The sequence below is a fragment of the Aspergillus steynii genome (assembly GCF_002849105.1).
Source record: "Aspergillus steynii IBT 23096 chromosome Unknown P170scaffold_4, whole genome shotgun sequence".
Lineage (NCBI taxonomy): Eukaryota > Fungi > Ascomycota > Eurotiomycetes > Eurotiales > Aspergillaceae > Aspergillus > Aspergillus steynii.
The window spans coordinates 3,876,931-3,899,144 of NW_020194401.1; the positions used below are offsets into that span (position 1 = coordinate 3,876,931).

General features: G+C 52.2%; 10 protein-coding genes across 10 annotated transcripts; 7 read left to right on the forward strand and 3 right to left on the reverse strand.

Moving 5' to 3' along the window:
• Positions 1-841: 841 nt before the first annotated feature.
• Positions 842-2,504, forward strand: P170DRAFT_193009 (alpha/beta-hydrolase). Its single transcript, XM_024842711.1, has 2 exons — positions 842-1,378; positions 1,425-2,504. Exons 1-2 carry the CDS (start codon positions 950-952, stop codon positions 2,460-2,462), a joined length of 1,467 nt encoding a protein of 488 aa, XP_024705143.1. The 5' UTR covers positions 842-949; the 3' UTR covers positions 2,463-2,504.
• Positions 2,505-3,544: 1,040 nt separating this feature from the next.
• Positions 3,545-4,235, forward strand: P170DRAFT_437307 (uncharacterized protein). Its single transcript, XM_024849334.1, has one exon. It carries the CDS (start codon positions 3,762-3,764, stop codon positions 4,161-4,163), a length of 402 nt encoding a protein of 133 aa, XP_024705144.1. The 5' UTR covers positions 3,545-3,761; the 3' UTR covers positions 4,164-4,235.
• Positions 4,236-4,399: 164 nt separating this feature from the next.
• P170DRAFT_510285 (putative methyltransferase) lies at positions 4,400-5,315 on the reverse strand (the record flags this gene model as incomplete). The annotated part of the gene is made up of 2 exons (XM_024854765.1): positions 4,400-5,067; positions 5,132-5,315. 2 exons carry the CDS (start codon positions 5,313-5,315, stop codon positions 4,400-4,402), a joined length of 852 nt encoding a protein of 283 aa, XP_024705145.1.
• Positions 5,316-5,773: 458 nt separating this feature from the next.
• On the forward strand, positions 5,774-7,401 carry P170DRAFT_409479 (cytochrome P450; the record flags this gene model as incomplete). Its single annotated transcript, XM_024846788.1, has 2 exons — positions 5,774-6,114; positions 6,163-7,401. Exons 1-2 carry the CDS (start codon positions 5,836-5,838, stop codon positions 7,399-7,401), a joined length of 1,518 nt encoding a protein of 505 aa, XP_024705146.1. The 5' UTR covers positions 5,774-5,835.
• Positions 7,402-7,684: 283 nt separating this feature from the next.
• P170DRAFT_496136 (uncharacterized protein) lies at positions 7,685-8,440 on the forward strand (the record flags this gene model as incomplete). The annotated part of the gene is made up of 1 exon (XM_024854093.1): positions 7,685-8,440. One exon carries the CDS (start codon positions 7,685-7,687, stop codon positions 8,294-8,296), a length of 612 nt encoding a protein of 203 aa, XP_024705147.1. The 3' UTR covers positions 8,297-8,440.
• A 2,206-nt stretch (positions 8,441-10,646) lies between these two features.
• Positions 10,647-12,577, reverse strand: P170DRAFT_437308 (uncharacterized protein). The gene has a single exon (XM_024849335.1). The coding sequence runs from the start codon at positions 12,131-12,133 to the stop codon at positions 10,721-10,723; it is 1,413 nt and encodes a 470-aa protein (XP_024705148.1). The 5' UTR covers positions 12,134-12,577; the 3' UTR covers positions 10,647-10,720.
• A 2,041-nt stretch (positions 12,578-14,618) lies between these two features.
• Positions 14,619-16,801, forward strand: P170DRAFT_476131 (uncharacterized protein; the record flags this gene model as incomplete). The annotated part of the gene is made up of 5 exons (XM_024853321.1): positions 14,619-14,686; positions 14,738-14,866; positions 14,927-15,075; positions 15,129-16,289; positions 16,350-16,801. 5 exons carry the CDS (start codon positions 14,619-14,621, stop codon positions 16,799-16,801), a joined length of 1,959 nt encoding a protein of 652 aa, XP_024705149.1.
• A 274-nt stretch (positions 16,802-17,075) lies between these two features.
• P170DRAFT_409487 (UbiX family flavin prenyltransferase) lies at positions 17,076-17,958 on the reverse strand (the record flags this gene model as incomplete). Its single annotated transcript, XM_024846789.1, has 1 exon — positions 17,076-17,958. Exon 1 carries the CDS (start codon positions 17,727-17,729, stop codon positions 17,076-17,078), a length of 654 nt encoding a protein of 217 aa, XP_024705150.1. The 5' UTR covers positions 17,730-17,958.
• A 280-nt stretch (positions 17,959-18,238) lies between these two features.
• P170DRAFT_437310 (UbiD family decarboxylase) lies at positions 18,239-20,002 on the forward strand. Its single transcript, XM_024849336.1, has one exon. The coding sequence runs from the start codon at positions 18,319-18,321 to the stop codon at positions 19,843-19,845; it is 1,527 nt and encodes a 508-aa protein (XP_024705151.1). The 5' UTR covers positions 18,239-18,318; the 3' UTR covers positions 19,846-20,002.
• Positions 20,003-20,114: 112 nt separating this feature from the next.
• On the forward strand, positions 20,115-21,721 carry P170DRAFT_437311 (acetylornithine deacetylase). The gene is made up of 2 exons (XM_024849337.1): positions 20,115-21,117; positions 21,170-21,721. Exons 1-2 carry the CDS (start codon positions 20,307-20,309, stop codon positions 21,652-21,654), a joined length of 1,296 nt encoding a protein of 431 aa, XP_024705152.1. The 5' UTR covers positions 20,115-20,306; the 3' UTR covers positions 21,655-21,721.
• The last annotated feature ends 493 nt before the right edge of the window (positions 21,722-22,214 follow it).

The following is a 22,214-nucleotide window of genomic DNA, read 5'->3' on the forward strand; positions in this document are numbered from 1 at the left end:
AAGTAAGAAAAACCGCACCCATCGTGTCTCTTCTCGCTCTACCGGTTATTGCCATCGTCCTCGCTAGAGCTGGTGATAAGCGTGAGGGGCAGACCGGACTCGATGCCCCATTCTGGACGACAGTCGAGGACTATCATGGCGATGATCCACCGCGTGGCGCACCTTGGCCGGCGGGAAAATGCAGATTCCCAGGCCGTCAACTATATAAACACAACAGTCGGACGCCAAAACAACGCCCGATGGCAGTTGAGGCGCGAGATAGTCGGCCAGTTATCAGCTCTAACTCGGTCATCGCCCGACAATTAGCGCGAATCCCCCGCACGACACCAACGCGATTGGATGCTAGTCGGTGCCATTTCAAGGCCCGTGGGGAGACGTTATCATTTGATCACCTATCAGCCTATCTCTCCTTGGCAAGCGAAGAGATGTCATCGATGTCCTCCATCTTATCTGGCGGGTTATCAACGATGCCGAGAAAGAAAGCGAACTTTTTCCGGCGGGCGATCGGTCGATCGTCACGACCCAGATAACAGCTATATCGATCTGATAAATGAATGCATTGGGTCATGCCATTGTTTCTGGCGCAGAATGCCTGACATGAGCATCTCTGTACAATATGATGTCGGCTTTCCTGCTTGGTATTGGGCCGCTGCTCCTCTCAGCCCTTTGTCTTCTCTTCCCCAAGGAGGTCCTGCAATATCTGCCCACGAAGACACCGGTCGACCGTCCTGAAGTGGTTCTTCCACAAGGTACTATTCGTGGAACGTTCGTTGACGACGGGACCTTCCCAGAGCCGATTGAGGGTTTTTACAATATTCCCTACGCCCTGCCACCCATCGGTCCGCTTCGGTTTACTCCCGCGGTGCCGGTTCCACCGTCCAATCGAACTTTTGAATCGTCGACGTTTGGGCCTAGGTGAGTTCTAGGATGGTGAGATACGCTAGATTTTATGTATGCTGAACGATGCATAAGATGCCCTGGCAAGCAGCTGGTGACCCTACCCGATGGCCCGGATCCTGAGAGCGAAGATTGTTTGACCATCAACGTCTTTCGTCCGAAAGCACATACTGATGGAGATGAGAAACTACCTGTCGCCATCCTGGTCCCCGGAGGTGCCTTCAACCGGGGAGCGGCAAGGATGCACAACACCGCGTCCATGCTGGCCTGGTCGGCTGAGCCTTTCGTGGGCGTCTCTTTCAACTATCGTATCGGAGCCCCGGGATTCTTGAACGCCCCTCTCACCGACAAAGAGGGTCTGCTGAACCTGGGATTGCGAGACCAGATTCTGGCGTTTGAATGGGTGCAAGAAAATGTCGCCCGCTTTGGCGGCAATCCCGACGACATCACCATCCTCGGCTTGTCGGCTGCAGCGCATTCGGTATGTCCGCTCATTCTCACGCGATGATCATTGCTGACAAGTTCAGATTGGGCATCATATCATGAACATCAACCAAAATAAAACCCTGTTCCATAAAGCTATCATGGATTCGGGAGCTCACACAGCTCGGGCTGTCCATCCTCCAGACGCTAGTCTTCACATATCCCACTTTGAACAATTTCTCTCCCTAACGGGTTGTGATAAACAAACAGAGGATGGTATCCTTCCATGCCTACGCAAACAGCCCTCGTCTACGATCGTGGAAGCCTCGCAGAAAGTGTTCTGGGATACAGACCCGTCCGTTCGCTGGGCCTGGCAACCGGTCATCGATGGAGACATCATCTCGCGTCGGCCCATCGACGCATGGAAATCCGGCCGTTGGCATAAAGTTCCCATACTAGCGGGATTCACCCACAACGAGGGTGCCTACTTCGTGTCGCCGTCCATGACCACGTCCGAGGAGTTCACTCAGTTCTTTGCCACCCTGCTGCCGCAGCTATCCCCGGACGATTTGCGCACACTCGATCAACTCTACCCGGATCCGCTTCTGGTGGCTGACTCCCCGTACTTAGAGACGCGGAACATGTCGGTCGGATATCAGTTCAAGCGGGCGGAAGCGGCATACGGACAGTACGCTTATATATGTCCCGTGCGGCAGACGGCGCATTTGGGTAGTAGCATGACCAATCCGCCTATTTTTCTGTATCATTGGGGCGTCAACATGACCATGCTGCGTGGAGCAAACCATGGCGATCAGATGCGGTATCAGACCTACAATCCCGAAGTTCGATCCATTTCGCCTGCACAGGACGCCATTGCAGGGACCCTCCATGCGTACGTGACCTCATTTATCGTGTCGGGCGATCCGAATCGCGTACCGGGCAGATATCCCGACCGACCGCAGTGGCATGCCTTTGTCACTCCGGACGAGGGCACGTCGGGCCAGACCATGGTTCTGGGCATGGGTAACGATGAACGGGCGGGTGGCTCGCACGCCGGCGTCGTGGCGCAGTCGGTTCGCGATCGATTTGCGCAGGCTGAGTGTCGCTTTTGGTGGAAACAGACTGAAAACCCCGAGGAATGATAGGCGGTTGGGTGCTCGGGCTCAGATTGGTAGCGTCCGTAGGCCACTAAGCACTAGCCAGATGTAAGGCCATAGTTCTAGCTGTTACTTACAAACTACCAATCCTACATGGCTGGCCATGGCATTCAAACTTCTTCGCCCACTGCCATCGCTCGAGGCTTCTTCCAGTCTTTTCTTGAGACTCGATTCAGGGCTCACCAGGTCATTTGGGCCGTTGGCGATAACCTTCGCCCGAGCTTCGAAAATCTTTATGATGAGACAATCCATGATCATTCCCCTGGTTTTATTTGCCTGAATTTATGATAATAAGGACCGGAAGAAATGGAACCGCCGTTTCACCCTGAGTCTGGTGCTTATTTGCCAGGGGCGCAGCTACAGAAGCACCGCATGAGAACCTCGCATTAGGCGCCGACAGGGATCAATCACACTCGGCGCATGAGACCCGTGCGGAGATTAGAGACACGAAGAGCCACCGCGGCGATTGGAAAGGATCAAAATAATTGTTTACAATGATCCAAACAATCGCATGAATGAATGGCGCACGTTGAAAGAAGCAGAAAGATGTCTTCCTTGGGGTTGCGTACAGGAAATGGCCACGGAGGGGTCAGCAAGCAGCGAGATGCTTGGCAGCCGGCGCCTCATGCTTGCACAACCAGTTGGATTGGTCGCTTTAAACAGGGGTACAGAGACACTGGCAGTGTCGATGCGCCGTCTATATTTAGGAGTGATTTAGCTCATATATAGGGCACCGCCCGGTCGCGGTTGAAAGCCCGCGACAACGGTCCCTGGATACGCGGATCTCTGCACTTTGTCGTGGATATAGATTCAGCCCAAGCGTCGGAATCGGGAAAACCGACAGTTGATCGGCCTTATGGACGGACTCCAGGTCGCTCCCACGCAACAAAAGATCGTCAATCAAGATTTCGAGGGCTTGCAGTATGTCGCTCCAGGGCAGACGGGATACTACGGACCTGCATACATTCCCAACTCATTGGAAGCCCCCCTCAAACAACCTGGCAAGAAGAACACCATTTGCGGTCTACAACCGATCGTCTTCTGGCTGTCGGTAATAATCGCCGTGCTGATTATCGGAGGAGCCGTGGGTGGAGGTGTCGGTGGCTCGCTGGCTAGCAAGAATAGCGACACGAATGCGCCATCCCAGTCAACGAATGCACCTCCACAGTCAACGAGCGCTGCGATACCAAGGTTTTACCGACACTAGCTTGTTATAAGCCTCAGAAAAGACTAACAACTGGAAACAGCTTCTCTAGTTCGTCAACGACCCAAGAAAGTACCACTATGTCGACAACTTCCTCTGCCCCCGTCACCTCGGGCACCAGCGGGATCGCGTCGAATCCCTGTCCGGCCAAAAATGAAACAACCATTCGAGCATCTACTGGATCGTTATTCTCAGTGCTCTGCAGCGTCGACTGGCCCAAGGGCGTCAAATCGGCCGATGGAAAAGGCAAAGTGCAGGATCTGGACTATCGCACTGAATACTCGCTGGAAGATTGCATTGGCGCCTGCATCGAGTACAATCAAGATCGCACCGAGGATATATGCAGAGGTGTCACATATTCTGCCAATTTGACCGCTGCCTTTGACGGTGGACAAGGAGGCAATTGTTTCTTGAAGGATAGAATCGGGTCTTATTTCCCGTCGTCAGATACCACAATGTGTGCAGGGCTCGTTGGGGGGTAATCGTTGGCCCAGGTTCATGTACGAATATGAATTCTGCCTTAAATAATTTTGGATTTACTTCAATCATCTGCGATTCTCATTATTTTCTATGTTCTGACGCGACACGGGAGATAGGTTTGCGGCCCCAGTGTATTGGCCGCTGGCAACGAGTAGATCAACGATGCACTCACTTAGTGAATGTCACAAGTCAACCGGAAGTGCTCATAAATCTAGTCCATTTCACCAAGTTTCCATGACTATTCAGGCTTGCGCGCTGTCACCCACCGGAGATTGGGAGTGTACCCGATCTCCTTCATTTCCACCACCAGCTCATCCAACCAGGCCAGATACTCCTCGGGGCTCTGGGCCACGCCGGGGATGCCGTCGGCTGGAATCTTGCGGGCCAAATGGCGAAAGGACTGAGGCAGGAGTTCCGCTGTCCAGACGCGGTCCTCAGGCCGGGCACTCGTCGCGCCGTAGCCCAGAGGGTACGTCTCAACCTGGATGTCCTGAAAACCGAGGGCCGACAGAAGATCCGGAAGTCGTTTCCAGACATGCACGTCCATGCCGGACGAGGCGGTCGACCATTCCTGCACGCGAGCCAATTTCTTCTGCTGCACGCACTCGTCCGCATAAGAGCTCAGCACCCATTCGGCCTCGACCAGCTGCAACACGCCGCCGGGTTTGACCACGTCGGCCAGGTTCGCCAGTGCCGGTGCCCACTCGTCGAAGCCGAGGCCCCAAACCAACAAACGCTGATGCACCAGTTCGAAGCTGTTCCTCCAGACTGACGGAAAAGGCGTGCGGATGTCGTGCTGATGGAGTTGAAGCCGGGGATCATCACGAAACAGCGCTCCGGCGAGATCCACGCCGTAAAGATGCAAATCGGGTCTGTTGCTGCCCGCCAGATCTAGCAGCCATTTGCCTATCGAACCGAGTTAATCGGCCATTGTCGACAAATCGAGAAAAGGACGTTGAATTTGGCTTACCATCGGCACAACCCGAGTCCAAAACTCGGGATCCCAGCGGAAGCTTAACGGGAGTCAGCGTATCATGGGTGGCGGCTTTGATAAAGTTATGTTGCCGCTCGAGGCGCGCGATCTCTTCGCGATGATGGGGGAGCAGATAGTTGCCCTCGGTGCCAGTAAATTCGACCCCACTCGACACTCCCATGATCCTGGCTTTCCTTTGCTAACAACCAGTTTTACCGTTTTCACATTCTGTCGATAAGCGGGTCTCCTCGGCAACCTTGATAGAAGTAGAGGTAGGGTTTCTGCCCTCATAGTCGCGGTCTAAATAGGCCAAGTGTCCTTTAAGCTCGGCATGGTTGGACTCTGGTGACTGAAGAATAGCGCTAAGCTAACGCGATTCTGTCCTGGTGAGACTTTGCCACAACTTTGGGCCAAATCGTGTGACAGGTGTAGTCCTGTAGGGAGATTGTTAAAACACCCGAGATGCATGGCAGCGTCATGGATAAGCCAGGCTCTGCTCCCCGCCTATCGAAACAAATGTCCTGATATCATGACTACCTCAGTGGTTGAATTGGTCTTGCCCAGCCGTTGATCGGCGCTGTCAAGGATGTTGCGCGACGTGTCTGCTGCGGGGTTCTGCAGCGATGGCACGGCTGAAAAGTCGATGTTACGCCAAAGACTGAGGCTGCAGATTGGCAGAATCTACTTTTCACGCATTCACCATGGAAAACAAACTCACCATTACTCTTTTTCTCCTAGGACTGATCCTTTTCAAGCTCCTGAGGAACCGACTGCGACTGTCGGGCATTCCGGGGCCATGGCTGGCGGCCTATACGCGACTGTGGAAACTTCATAATGTGTGGCAAGGACAGCATCATCATACGGCTTTGGCGCTGCACCGGCGATATGGGCATTTGGTACGGATCGGTCCCGATCACATCTCGGTTAGCGATCCTAAGGCCATCCCGATCATCTACAGTGTCAATAAGAGCTTTACCAAAGTAGGTCCCCTCGGGTATTTTTGATGTGACAAAATCTCAACTGTACAGACGGCCTTCTATCCCATCCAGTGTATCTCGTGGAACCAAAAGCCGCAAATGAATCTCTTCTCCACACGAGACGAGCGCTTTCATCGCAATCAGAAACGGCCCGTGGCCGGCGCATTTAGCATGACGGCGATGCTGGAAATCGAGCCGGCTGTGGATTCATGCACCGAGATCTTCCTGGCTCAGATCCGCAAGACGATCGATGCTCAGAAGCCCTTCGACCTAGGCATCTGGCTGCAGTACTACGCGTTCGACGTTGTGGGCGAGATGTGCTTCGCTCAGAAACTTGGGTTCTTGGAACAAGGACAGGACGTGGACAGCATGATCCAGGCGATTAGCTTTATGATCCAGTATGCCGCTGTATGTGGTCAGATTCCTGAGGCTCATAATTTTTTACTGGGGAACCCTTTATTCCCTCTTCTGATGCCTCAGATGGAGCTGTGGAACCAGGTCCTAGTGTTTACCTTGAAGGCCATTAACAATCGAGGATCGTTGCAGCGGAACGGAGAGATGATAAAAACCAATACACAGGAGAGAGGGAAGGATATGATGTCTCGCTGGATGGCTATGCATGAGGCAGATCCGGAGAAACTGTCAACTCGAGATCTGATCGTGCACCTGTCGACCAACGTTTTTGCAGGATCCGACACGACCGCCGTGGCCCTGCGAGCCATTCTGTACTACCTCATCTGTCACCCCGATGCCATGACTAAAGCTCAGACAGAGATTGACCGCGCAGATCAAGCCGGCCAACTCAGTGACCCGATCTCCTACCAGGAATCTGTCCAGTATTTGCCATACTTTGGGGCCGTCATGAAGGAGGCAATGCGGCTGCACCCGTCGATCGGTATGACGATGGAGCGCCGTGTCCCTGATGAGGGCGTCTACCTGGCGGGCACATACATCCCTGGAGGCACCACCGTAGGAATCAATCCCTGGGTTGTCCAACGTGATCCCGACGCTTTCCCTCAACCTGATGCCTTTCGTCCCGAGCGCTGGCTGGACAGCTCACCCGAGAAGTTGCAAGAGATGGAAAAGGCCTTCTTCAACTTCGGAGCCGGCTCGCGGTCCTGCGTGGGTAAGGCCATTTCTCTCATGGAGATGCATAAGATCGTGCCTCAGCTACTGCGATCTTTCGACTTTTATTTGCACAAGGGGAAGCCGTGGAAAGTGCGCAATGTCTGGTTCCTGCAGCAAGAAGACTTTATCTGCGACATAGTTCCACGCAAGCGGCATCTGTAAAGCCTGTCGTCCTACATACACATGAGCCATGAACATGATAAGCCGATTTTTACCGGTTGATAGACAATGAAAATATAATATTTGACGCGAGCCTCTTTATACACCCCGGGAGCCTCCAGTTCCGTGAATTGACAGTCCACGTATTTCAACCCGGAGCAGTATAAAAGTACCTCGAGCTGCCAGATATTCCTTGTCTGATTTCCAACAGTCTTCACAAACAGCACGGCGACCACTAAATCACTTTCAGGTCTTTCACACAACTCATATCTCATTAACTAATACCATGGAGCTCTCAACTCCCGGGCCCTCGATGCCCTCGGAGTCGATGACCCCCGTTGGCATGGAGTTCGTGGCTATCTATATTGGCCCCGAACCATTCAAAAGAGAGATCGACATGTATCGGTACGCATTGCAGAGCATGCGAAAGGGAAGGTGCTATTTGATGATGCCCAACGCGTCTGCCCCTGCTACGAAGTGGATTTTGATGCGGGTAGAAGTAGATGCTTCCCTGGGCCTGGGTGTAGAGGAATCGGCCTTTCATCACGCAACCAGTATCTTGATGGCCATTACTGACCCGAAGCGTCGCCCAATGAAGGCTGCTGTTATCAACGGTCATCCGACCTTTAATGCTGACGGAACCCGGTCGAGCGAAGGGGACTGGGTCAACTGGGGGAGTAACATCAATGCTGGCCAGACCGGAGCTGGTGTCAGCACGTTTCTCCGCGGACCTCCAACGGACACTCCGAGCCCATTCCGGGAGCCGGGTCAACGGCGCAGAGTTTCCTTTGCCAACTGTTCACATCTAAATGAGGGCAGTGTCATCGTAAAGTCGGGGTCCTATGAACAGCAAGACCCAGTTGGTACTGGCAGACCAACCCCCTCTGAGGGTAAATGAGCTCGCTACGCATGAGCCAATGCGCCTAGAACGGTAAATTGTAAGCTGTTTGCTTTTGCGTCGTTTTGGCCAGTAGTTGATGGATTGAAAATGGAAGATTGTTAAACTCACGAAAAGTAACCTAACAAAATATTTGCTTTTAATGGAACGAGTATGTGTACTGCTGTCATTTACCTTAGGCCACTTTGAAGATCGTTTCCATAGTCCTTTTCCAAGAGATTCGTAAGATCCCAGTAGCAAGTAAGAGCGAATCGAACAAAGCAATTGCTTAGGTCACATAACTTCTCTCATTGTGACTGAAACTCTTTACTCATCGAGCTAGCTCAGCCAACAAGTTCCTGGGAATGACACGAGAGACGATAATTTCCAGATAGCAATCTTGGATGATGTTTCGAGTGATTTCCTTGTCTAGCTCCATGTCGTTGTACAAAGCTAAAGGGACAATGTGGATGATTGCGACCGAGCAGTTAGGCATTGGACATGTGGTTGGACTTTCTTTGAACAAGGATCAAAGGGATCACAACATAAGACTGGGCTCTAGCATAATATTGTCTATGAGTCTGTAGTGATGGAGTAGGATATAATAGTTTATGGGATTGAATGCTGAAAGGGGAAGACGTGACTCTCACGGAATATTCCTTTTATAGGGCACATTCTTCGAGCATCGCGGTAAGTCCCGATTTGTGCTTATAGGAACCTGCCTTTATAGTCTAGTCGAAAGAAATATAAACCCCCCAGCAAGACTACCTAGCTCTGCTTTTAAGCCACTGTCATACATCTCTTAACCTCTTCCAGAAGCATATCTCCAGCACATGCCACTAGTCACCAGTTTGCACTCAAAATATACTAACATGCGGCGTTCGAAGAATATCCAGTGGGTATCCATTCAGATTGGCCCAGGGCCGTTCGAAAACGAGCACCAGAGATATCTTATCGCTTACCAGAACCATCACACCTTGCAGCTCGAAGAAAAGGACCACTTTACCCCAAAACGTGACAGATTGTTCTTTTCATTGGAGTTCCGCACAGCCCCGATATTGAGACACGAGACATGCGTGACATACATGGAGATGATCTTGAAAATGATCCTCACCCCTTCTGAGCGACCATATCCGCTTGCTTTCATCAATGGGCATCCGACCTTCAATGAGGATGGTACTCGTACAGAAGGGGCGGAATCGTTGAATTTCACTTTTAACTAGAGCTGGCTCGGGCCAGCAAAGCCGGATAGACGGGCATGGAGAGCAGCCAAGCTCCAAGTCCACTCTGATGGCTACTTGTTGATCAATATCTGTGAACAACCTGGAGGTTTACCAATCTGAATTGTGATTTAGAAACTCAACTGGCTTTACATACTCTTCTTTTGCAATTGCCCTTGGAAAATTCGAGGTTTAGAGCTTCAATTTCAAACTATGAAGAATTTGAGGCATACAAACAAAGAAAGGTTATTCTAGATGAAAGACATACCCAGAGAAAGGGTTAATCTGTAAATCTAGGATATGATATTCAACAACGCTGTTAATACAACTGTACTAACTTCACTTTATTATTTATTTTCCCTTCTTTCTCCGTGTTCTTTTACTACAATTATTCTCCCGTCCATCAATCCAGCAGCTGTACATGAATCAATAGTTTAAATCACACAGTCAAACACCGTCAAAAATAGTATAAACACCTAAGGCCGTAAGGTAGAAGCGATCAATTACATACACAGAAGTAAGTTATAAGGTCTTTGATTACCTAGTCACATCTGCCAGTCCGTTTCATAGAAAATAGATGGACATGACCATTTTTGTATTTTCTCACTGTGAACCCGCTCCACCATCTGAATATTATGAGATCAACACAAATTCCCATCTTCCGTCGAAGCTCCTGTGAAGTCCCACTGCAGCATGTCGCTGTTGCAGCCAAGATCTGACAGCCAAAAGGGCGGTTCAGGCATCCACTCTGACACCTGTAGACCTGGAATATGGGAGTCCGGACTGATGACCTGGTCGCCAGTGAGGTCCAAGGATGAGACAGATTCTTCTACATTCATGCATGTTGCCTTGAAGGGTCAAATGGTTCGCTACCGTTACTTGCGGGTTGCCCTCTGGGATATTTTATGTAGTGGCCGCAGTCAGAAGAATGAAAATACAAATACTATGGGTCATGACACTGATCCACGGTTCTTGAATACATATCATGTACGATTGTGACACATCGCCTGCGGGTCATCGACTATTGAACTGCATGTGCTGTCTTGGCACAGTGGAACCCAACCGAAGTGGAATAAAACCTTGCAACGTCTATTCTTGCGTAACTAAAATTCCTGCAAAATATGTCCAGGACCAGATGCCAGAACGCTACTCTATCAAACATGGCATTGAATGTATGTACAAATTTCTAAAAACGTAGACTTCAAGTTCCCATATATCGTCGAACTCAGATGGCAGAGTTGTCGCCGCAGGAAAAGGACCCCCTGACTGAGCTGCTGTCGTTATCAAAGATGTTCATGAGTTCGGTGATCGACGACCAGAGGCCACCGGCGTTCATGAACAGCGACTGAATAATCAGCAGCGTATTCAGAATCAGGAGCAGGATCTTCTTCCAGTCTTGGAACAGGCAGCCGCGGTTGAGATGGAACCAGAACACGCCGCTCAGCCCGAACGTGAACCAGGCGATGGTGGTGGCGGACGAAATGGACAGGATGGAGTCGAACACCGGAATGGCGTTGGCGATGACCCAGACGACGAGCCAGTACAAGGTGCCGCAGCCGACCCAGGTGGTCCAGGATTTGACGCTGCGGTCGGTGACCTGGTGGGTGGCGTTCATCCAGCGCATGACGACCACGTAGATGTACTTGATGCCGGTCTGGCCGAACGCCATGGCGGTGGAGAAGACGGCGGGCAGCACGATGCCGTAGGCCACCTTGGCCGGAATGCGCGGCGCCGAGCCGAGCGCGGGCGAGGTGGTGTAGTCGCCTGCCAGGCAGAAGATGGCAATGGCCACGACGGTGTAGATGGTGATCGAGAACACCTCCAGGCAGGCCAGGGCCATGGGGAAGTCGCGCGACGGGTTGCGCATCTCGGCCATGTAGCCGACGAAACTGATGTTGCCGGCATAGGCGTAGCAGATCTTCAAACAGGCGTTCAGACCCTCGCGAAAAGTCGGCCGGCCGATGACCTCGATTTTGTTCTCCCAGCCCGGCGGCGCTTGGGCGGGATTCGCAACACCCAGACTGATCATGACGATCAGAGCGGCACTGAGGATACTGATGGTGGAGGGGATGCCGGTCTGCGACACGAACTTGACGGTGCGCGGCAAAGTGAGAATCCAGGAGGCCACGATGGCGATAGTCAGGAAGCCCACAGTGCAGAAGGCGTGGTTGCTGAGGGTGTTGAACGAGACGGACAGCGTCACGCCGGCGGAGGCGCAGGTCATCATCACCTTGATGAGCAGGCCTACGCCGGCGAGGATCTCGAGATACGGGCCTCCCACGATGCCGCACATGTCGACGACGTTGACGACCTGGGGATATCGGCGGTAGAACTGCAGCAGCACGTACGCCGTGTACGCGGACAGCGAGCCCAGACCGATGATAGCGATGACACCGGGAATCACACCCAGGGTCTTCAGACAGGCCGGCAGCGACAGCACGCCCAGGCCAACCTGGTTGGTGACCAGGGCAAAGACGGTATCCCAGCGGCCGAGGGTGCGGTAGTCCTTGCCGCCCTGGCTGAAGATGTTCTGCGGCGGCTGGTCCTCATGCTTGGTGTCGCTGAAGACCGTGGCGCCATCCTGGTCTTCCTCAATGGGGTCCCTCACCGGGTCATGATGGGCGTGCGAGGTCGACATGTATACGTCCCGGACTCCAGACTCAGACGGTGTGAACAGAATCGCAAGACGACGACGGCAAACATTTTTCTCGAGGGCCTTAAATACTAGCTAAATGGAGTGACCGGGCGGTGGGGGGTGGTCCACCGATGCATGCAGAGTTTTGTATGGACGACGTCCGTGTCGTTACCTAATGGATATGCTCCGCGTGGGCCTCGATGGGTCTGGTCGATAGGCCGCGCGCTGGCGAGCCTTGGAAGAGGCAATTCGCCCGAATCCTTCCAATGGGGATTGTTTCTGAATTCGTTCCCAACAGCAGGAACGACGTTCATCGTCTGCGGGGTGCGTGTGCGGGGGGGAAATCGACTGGGAGAGAGGCAGTTTAGGGTTGCGATGCCAGAGATTGCCGTCTCGGGTAGTTCTCTTGGCTTTCTCCGGCATCTCCCATCCATCCGGACAGATTCATCTTGTTCGTGTTGGCCTGCCGTCGACGGTGCATATGCGAGTATGACCTCTGCAATTATATAGGTAGGTAAAGTACCGTAGAAGTATACGGAGTGCGTCCTGATAGGCGCCTCCCTCTCGAAGGATTTCTGGCCAATCAGCAGAACGACGATTAGTCAGCCAGGCGCTTGCCGAATACGGCAGTTGCAGAGAGTCCCGTGACTCCCTCCTTCTCAGCCTGGAGAATTCCGGAGTCTCCAAGCCCATGGGGACTACCCCAACTCCCGCGCCAGAGAATCCGGGGTTGGAGAAGATGACTCGAAAATCTTGCCTGTTTCACCCAGGCGCCTCTCGTATTGGTGGGCTGGCCCGATTCAATGACAGTACGAAAGGTGATCTTCGCAGCTGGCTCCGTCTTGTTGGTTGACGGACGCTGTGTCCATCCGATTTCCTCCGTAGAACGGTCGAACAGCCTTCTCACCACGAGCTGGAGGGAAAATCCCTCATACAATGTCGGCCGGCTTTCGAGCAGGGGAATCCTGGCTGGTTTGTCAGGCGGCAGACTAGTTCACACTCCGTCTACCCCTTACATCCGGGGATGCAGGTCAATCTCGATATACTCCGCGGAGCACAGCAATTGGCAATCCTCCGCGACAGAAAGCACGCATCAACAATGAATGAATCTGAGAAGCGACAGCGGATAAAATTACGGAGAAACTGATTATGGAGGAGCGACGACAGGATGAAGTGAATCCTATGCTAGAAGCGTCGAATCAGCAGCACAGGGACAGCCATAACATCATAACAGCTGACTCGTTGCATTCGAAGGAGAAGCAGTGTATGCAATGACGTGTCGAGCATTCCCCGGTTGTTCATGGCAAATAGTTATGGGCAAGACGGGTCGTAAGTCGCCAGTTTCCGCTGATCATAGACCTACTTTTGCTTCCATTTGTTTTCCGCGTTGGACTTGTCTCATCCTCCTGCATGCGTGCAGGGATATCCGGTTTAAGCTCTTTAGACGTACGTAATTTTTCGTGGATGAGAAACCGCCTCCAATATATACCCCGTAAAGAGGCATGGGCTACTGCATCATACTCCGTACTGCTGGTTGATGGGAGTTGTGCCGGGACCACGTTGGTGAAACTCTTACAAAATCCCTGGACACACTATCAATGGTCAACCCCGGGCGGGTTCCACAATGCAAAGAGACAAATTTCAAATATGATCTGTAAGCAACATTATTGGCTGGTGGATCCGCTTGGCTTTCACAGGAGGCTGGATGACCCACCGGCGCTGTCGGGGCGAGATCTTTCCCGAATAAATTCCGTTATCTCGACGGAGTAAAAACTTGGAAGGTCGGAGGTACACACTCCGGCGAGTAGAACCAGATGGAATTCTCCGCCTGACCATCAATTTGTCAGAAGCCTTGATGGAGCAATGTCCATATAACCTTACCTGGTCGGAAATGGTGTGCGATCTCCGATGCATGCGGCAGTGTTCTTTCCAATATTCCCGCCTCCAGCATGTCATGGTGTTGGTGAGGCAAACCAATTACATCATTGTCGCATTTAGAATACTTCGCCTTGAGCGGACTAGCTAACCTGCGGCCGGAGTAAAATACCTGTTTCTCGAGTGGGCAGTCACTGACGTTGTTGTCTGGTAAAAAATAGAAGGGAGGACAGAAAACACGAAGCAATAGGACTACCAATAGAAGGAAGCTCAGAAATGTTAGTCTTGGGAAATATATATAACCCAGTCGCTACGCAAAAATCAACTTTACGAATAAACATAAACAGACAGCAATCGAGAGACGGGGTGAGCAAATCCTAACAGATCATATGATAACCCGATAAGACTCTAGACAATTCACAATCGAAGCAAAAAAAAAAAAAAAAAAAAAAAAAAAAAAAAAAAAAAAAAAAAAAAAAAAGAAGAGCAGGAAGAGTGTCGTGAGATAGAGATAAGATAAGATCGGGATCGGCTGCCGACGCCGAGTCAGATGACCGCCGCCCGGAGAGTTGGCGAGGATTTCCGGAGTATCGCACCAGCAACAACCATCACGATGCACAGCCCCAGGACAGGCCCCCGCGCCGATCAGCGTCTCAATCTCGCAAGGCGATCGGGTGTGGCGTAAGCGCATCCTCAGGCCCGTGTTGCCCAGGTACTAATGACGCATTCCAGCTGTAATCGATGTCGGAGCAGGAAAACCAAGTGCGCAGGCACGCCCCCTTACGCCTGTGTCGCCTGTCGCAATTCTCGCCAGACATGTACATATCCATCGTCGGAGAAAAAGATCACAATCCCTGAGAGGTCGGTGCTGAGGTAGCAATTCTGAATTGGTCCGTCTTGGCTAATCCGCCACCGCTTCAGTTATTTTCTCGAGCTGCGAGCGTTGGCACGCGCTTCTAAATCTCAGCCCGTAGAGACACATCCTGAACCGGCAGAAGAAAGTCCGACCGAAGCGGGGTGGGCGCTTGCCGAGACTGGGAACTGGTTCGCAGGTGATTCAGGACAGTATCGTATGAGAATCTATTCATCCGTTGGCAACCTCGGGCTGATGCGTCGGTGATAGATTATATGGGAAGCTCCTCCTCCAACTATATCGCAAACAGTATTAATCCAACTACGGAAACTCTCGCTTGGCATTTACATCCCCATTACACCGATTCATCCTGGATCAGGCGCGACGTTGATCCCACGCTGCCCCAGCTACCCCCCTATGAGCATGCCAAACGACTTTACCGGGCGCAGCATGCTTACCTCGGGACAATATTCTCGTTTGTTCGGGATGTCGACTTCTACCAAAGATTGGACAGGCTATATAGCCGACCACCGAATGTCAGCGACCGTGAGGACTGCTTAGTATACTGCCAGATGCTCTTGGTCTTCGGCTTCGGACAGATGTACTCGGTAAACCAGTGGGTCGGAGATGAAGGACCACCCGGATTTGTCTACTTCAAGCATGCCTTGAAGTTTCTGCCGGATGCTCACGAAGATGGATCCATCTTATTTGTGGAGGTATTGAGCTACGTGGCGTACTTCCTGCAAACCCTGAATCGAAGGGATTCGGCGTATATCTACATCGGACTTGCTCTTCGAATGGCCATATCTCTGGGCCTTCATCAGGAGGTTGTGGACCAGGCGATGGGTGCCGAAGAGCGTGAGCACCGACGACGCGTCTGGTGGTCTATATATAGCATGGATAGGCTGCTTTCTCTTACCTCGGGTCGCCCGTTCTCCATTCAGGATGCCGACATCAACCTAGTGCTTCCTAGTCGAAATGGTGACGAGGATCCACGGATCTCGTCTATTTTGGCGTGCTATGCGCAACTCTCTAGGATCCAAGGAACAATCGGCGAAGAGATTTATCGAAAGAAGCAAACGTCGGGTAGCAATTTGTTCACATCCGTCCATAGAATCATGAAGAGCCTCTCCGACTGGTTCGGTAACTTACCTGAAGACCTGCGGATCAACACAGCAAGCCCGCCCACTGGACTGAGTCGAGGGATCATCTCAACACAGCTTCACTATTATCACTGCATCAACATGACCGTCCGCCCGCTCCTGCTATATGCGGTCCAAAGACAAATGGCGGCGAATAATGGGCCTTCCAGCCATTCAATATGGGAAGATGGCATTCAATCCAATATCATGGGAGTTATCGACACGTCTATCGCAGCCGCACGGTCGAGCATGGCGCTGTGGAAAATGGCCGCAGAGTACAACCTCGTCGGTAAGTAACCCGGTTCTCTACTGCGGGCACCGCAAGACTTAACTAACAATGTATCGCCAGCAACGTATGGCTTCATCGATGGAGAACAGGCATTTTCTAACGCCTTGCTGCTAGTGATGGTCAACATTGCATTCCCGTACAAGGACCAAGATGCATCGGCCATGAACGCCGCCTTGGCGGTCCTACAAGGCATGGCGGAGAAAGGGAACAGATATATGCAAGCTTGTCATTCGCTGCTAGTCAGGATATCGAGCAACATAAGCGCAATTGTTCCGGCAAACAGGCAAAATATGGAAGCCAGCAGTCCGCGAAATGGAACTGAGACGGTACTTGCAATCCAAAACAACGACATTGCACAGTCTATGGGGCCTGAGACAGGCCTAAATCAAGCTGCAGATGATTCGCTCGGCCTGAACTCCTGTGACGACCCAGGGCTTTGGGCTGAGGTTCTGGACTCAATTGGGATTGATATGGATAGACAGTGGATTGAGTCAGCCTTGCTGCGAGAATAACCATGCAGGCGAGAAAGACTCGGCTTCTGCACGGAACGCACCCTGGCATCCCAACTGACGCACCGATGCTATCTTACAGTTCCGGCCCGTTCTATTTCTACTTACTAGTCCTGGTACCTCTCCCCGCAAGCTGATCTTCCCTGACACTCTATGCATCACACTCTATGCATCGTGTCGAAATATGTGTCAGCAAAGAATAAGCTCCTTGACAGCGCCAGGAAATGTGTTATTATTCTGCCTGCTGGATCAAATGCAAGCAAGAGAAGACAACAGCCTAATCTTTCCTCCACCCTTCCCACCGCTCGAACTCCCCTGTATCCAGTCCAAACAAGTCTAGAAGCCTTCCCACGCTATGGTCCACCATTTCTCCAATCCCGGCCGGTCGAGTATAGAACGTCATCATCGGCGGAAACACGATTGCCCCGGCGCGAGAAATCTCCAACATATTCTGCAAATGAATGGTACTGAGTGGTGTTTCGCGCGTCACGAGAACGAGTTTCCGTCGCTCCTTGAGTACCACATCCGCGGCCCGCGCGATCAAGTCGTCGCAGAACCCGCAGCTGATGGCCGCTAGCGTCTTCATGCTGCAGGGCACCACGATCATGCCGTCCACGCGAAACGACCCGCTGGCAATTGGCGCGGCCATGTCGTGGATGCTGTGCACATGGTCGGCAAGGGCGCGCACATTCCCCACGGTGTAGTCCGTTTCGTATTTAAGTGTAGCTTCGGCCCATTTGCTAAGAATCAGATGAGTTTCGACGTTGAGGTGGCGCAGGGCGAGGAGTGTTTTGATGCCGAGGATTGAGCCGGTGGCACCGGTCATGGCGACGATGATTCTTTTGCGCGGGGGTGAGAGTTGACTTCGATGTGCATGTTGGTCATTGTTACAACAAGGGGTAGGGGGCTCTGAGTTTGTAAAAGACAGCATCTCTGGGTATTGAGGGGGAGGTATAGTTCGAATTAAAAAATAGAGGCAGGGGAGGGGTGCTCGGTGATCACAGAATCAACAAATCAAGGGAACGCGAGAGGTAGTAGATAAACCCATGGCCGTGTACTGTGCAGGTTTGGCAGCTTCTTTAAGAAGGGAAAGAGAAAACAGAACAATCCCTGAAAAGAACCCCCGAGGTCAGATTTCCCGGTTAGCTCCAATGTTACTGGGCATATCGGAGGATGAAGCCGACAGGTTTCGGCAATATTCAGGACGCTCCGTTTCCATTACAAACATTTTTGGGAGATCTTTCCCTCACTGGACGTGGCTGTTTCTTTAAAGTGTCAACGAAAGAGAGATCCTGAACAATGTGCCGGCTTGTCTCTGCAGCCGGCGATCCACTCCGTCGGCTCCTGTGCCCGAGCGGCACCCCAAATTGGAGATGGACGTATGATGCAGTATGGAACCTTGTTACAGGCGATATCTATAAAGGCATACACTGTAGTACAATGAATTTTATTTTTGCTTTTACTGAAAGTCCCTAACAACTCAACTGCTCAATCTTCTCAAATAAAATTCCATCCATACGATGTCATCCCCCGAAGACTCCAAATCCGCGGCCGAGAGCTTGCGCCAGTTCCTCCGTGAGCTCGAACGCGACAACGACCTGGTAACCATCACCAAAGACGTCGATCCACACCTCGAAGTTGGCGCAATCATTCGAAAGGTCTACGAAACAGAGGCAAAGGCCCCGTTGTTTGAGAGCTTCACCGGATACGATAGGGGGAAGTCCGGCCTGTTCCGCATCCTAGGCGCCCCCGTCGGCCTCAGCAGCGTGGCCGGCCAGAAGCTCGGTCGAGTTGCCAGATCCTTGGGACTTCCGCCTACTGCTACTGGCAGGGATATCATACTGAAGATAAATGACGCCAAGGGAAGACCGGCTTTGCCTTCAGTCAAGCTCTCCACCGGACCAGTGAAGGAATACAAGTTGTTTGGCGACGAGATTGATCTCACGGCACTTCCGGCACCACTTGTCCATAAAGATGACGGGGGAAAGTTCCTGCAGTCATTCGGAATGCACATTGTTCGCACACCAGATGGGAAGTGGGTGAACTGGTCGATTACCCGGAACATGGTGAATGATGCACGATCACTCGTGGGCCCGGTCATCCCGAAACAGGACATCGGAGTCATTTTTCAGATGTGGAAGGACAGGGGCGAGGATATGCCTTGGGCTCTCTGCTTCGGTGTCCCGCCTGCTGCGATCATGGTCAGCGGCATGCCCATTCCACAATGGACGAACGAGACGGAGTTCATCAGCGCAATAACGGGTAAGCCTATGGAAGTGGTGCAGTGCGAGACAAATGATCTTTGGGTCCCAGCAAACGCGGAGATGGTGATGGAAGGCGTTGTGTCCATCTCTGAGACCGCCCCGGAGGGCCCCATGGCCGAGTATCACGGCTTGGTGTTTCCCGGAGCAGCTAAGCAATGTCCGGTTTTCAAGGTCAACGCCATAACGCATAGAAAAGATCCCATTGTGCCGATCTCCGTCACGGGTAGGGCCACCGAGGAGAGCCACACGCTGTGGGGGGTCATGCAGGCAGCCGAAGTCCTGCATATATGCCAGCAGGCGGGATTTCCTGTCAAGATGGTTTGGAACCCCTTCGAGTCGCACTGTCTGTGGTTCGTGCTTCAGATTGATCGGACGCAGCTGAAGAATTGCAAGACCGAAATGAAAGAATTCTGCGTGAAGCTGGGTCATCTGGTATTTGGCTCGAAGCCGGGGTGGTATATCCCCAAGCTGTACGTTGTCGGGGATGATATTGATCCCACTGATCTGAATGAGGTTATCTGGGCAGAAGCGACTCGCTGCCAACCGGGAGTGAATGAGTTTTTCTTTGATCAGTATGGCAACATTCCCTTGATCCCGTATGTTACCCATGGCGTTCAGCCAACTACTGGGTATCATCAGAAAGTGGTTCGATGTTGCATGTTCCCATGTGAGTTTGAGGATGATATTGTACATTGGAATGTGGGTTCTTTCCGTGGATCTTTCCCTGAGGACGTCCAAGAGAAGGTGAATAAGAACTGGGGCGCCTATGGGTTTGATGTTTAAGCAATAGTACACAAAAGTGTATTCTAGCAAAAGCACCCCGAGAAATAACTATTAGTTGAATCTCACTTAGAGCATACTCCAAATACCATCGAACTTATAAGACTGTCTATGCTCATGCCAGTCTGTTCTTCCCGCCCCGGCGCTGCGCACCCACCTGTCACATCGGTAGCATTCTTTCGGCCGTTTAGAGAATGCGATAGAGCCGTTAAATACTAACAGCCCTCTAGAATCATCGGTCGGCTTAGCGCGTGGGGCCACTTCGCCGTAACCGGTGTTGGAAAGTACACCCGCAGCGCGACACTAGACCATGCCATGGGGCAGCGATCGGCGATGCTCTGAACCCCAGCATTTATCCACGGCCTCCGAATAGTTCGACCTCGCCATACCACAATCCGGAATCATTTCTGACTTACCCTCCTCCTAGTCAACCCCCCCGCTTCGCTCAAAGAAAGCTTATCAACATGCCCAAAATCTCGTCCGAGTTGGCCGCATCTATAGCCGAGTCCGTTGCCCGAGGATTCGATGATCAGATTGCCTACACTCAACGCCTGATTAGAGTCGGAGGCCAGCGGGGCCTAGAATTTGAGGTCCAGGGCCTAGTCTACGATGAATTCTGGCAGCGTGGATACAACCCGGTGAAACTCGACATGAATGAGGACCTTATTTCCCAGCACGAAGGAGCAGGCCGTTTCAGTGCTGAGCACTCCAAGACACCAGTCGTCGTGGGAGTCCATCAGCCCAAGGTTCAAGCCACTGACGGCAAGAGCCTGATACTCAACGCGCATATCGACATAGTTCCCACCGGGCCAGTCGATCTGTGGACCCGAGACCCGTACAGTGGTGCCATCGACGGCGACAAGCTATATGGTCGCGGGGGTGCCGACATGAGAGCTGGCAGTGCAGCAAACCTCTTTGCACTAGACGCGCTGCGCCGGTTGGGATTACAGCCGGCTTCCAAGGTGGTTCTCGAATCTGTAGTTGAGGAGGAGTCAACAGGGAATGGCACGTTATTAACGCACTTGAGTGGATATCGGGCAGATGCTGTGATAATTCCGGAGCCCATGGATGAGAAACTGGTGCGGGCAAATACCGGTGTCTTGTGGTTCCAAGTCGAGGTCAAGGGACTTCCGGTTCACGTCAGAGATATGTCCACGGGGACTAATGCGATCGATGCATGTTGGGAGGTCATTACGGGGCTGAGAAAGCTGGAACAAGAGTGGAATTCCAAGAAAGTGGGAAGGTTACATTTTGAGAGCGAGCCACATCCTCTGAGTGAGTCTGGGAATACAACCCAGGTGCCCACTTCTTTCTGACCTTCCTGTAGATTTGAACGTCGCAAAGATTAATGCCGGCGACTGGGCCTCGTCCGTGCCCGCGTGGTGTCGTGTTGACTGCCGCATTGCCACATTCCCCGGTTTCAGCGCGAAATCGGCAGCGGAGGAGATCGAGGCCAGAGTGAAGGAAGTAGCGCAAAAGAACTCTTTTCTCAGACAAAATCCTCCGACGGTGACGTGGAACGGATTCTTCTCGGAGGGATATATTCTTGAGCCCAACAGCGAGGCGGAACAAACACTTCAACGGGCACATCAGCAGGCCACAGGGGGTGAATTGAAGTCTTTTACCACTGCGGCGTACCTCGATACCCGAGTTCACTCCCTCTACGACAAGATCCCGGCGCTATGTTATGGTCCAGTTAGTGGGAATATCCATGGATTTGACGAGTGGGTCAGCATCAGCAGCCTGAAGCGGATCACGACTGCCATTGCCTTGTACGTGGCCGAGTGGTGTGGCGTCGAGTCGGTTGAATGAGCAGTTTCTAGGATTCCTAGTGTATATAAATGGTTGGTAGAGAATATCTGTGGTTGAACCAGAAGACCGACCTCCTGCGTGTCTCGCAAGTGATATGCGTTGCTCAAGATAACCGGCTCCGCGGATATTGCCTCGTAACCCGCAAGCTAAGCTGCCTTACGTGAGAGTTACTTGACCTGTGCCTTTCCCGTCTTGGTTCTTGTTCACGACTCCAATTCAACCAATCCACCATGCGATCTCGAGTACTCCGGTCAAGAGGGGGATGCAGGACCTGCAAACGCATCCACAGGAAATGCGACGAGCAGCGGCCTTCCTGTGGCCCTTGCCGGCAGAAGAATAGACCATGTGAGGGCTATACAAAACCCCTTGTGTGAATTGACCCGGGAAGGCCATCCAAGCGGCCCAGTCGTCTACTACAATGTTGCCCATTCCTACAGCTCAGACAGACGAATGCTATCCGCGCTCAATACCCAAACCCCATGTCGAAGATAATCCCCTGCAAATTTGGAAGCGGTTGCTGGTTCCTGCTCGAAGTGGCATGATGCTAACGACAGTATGCC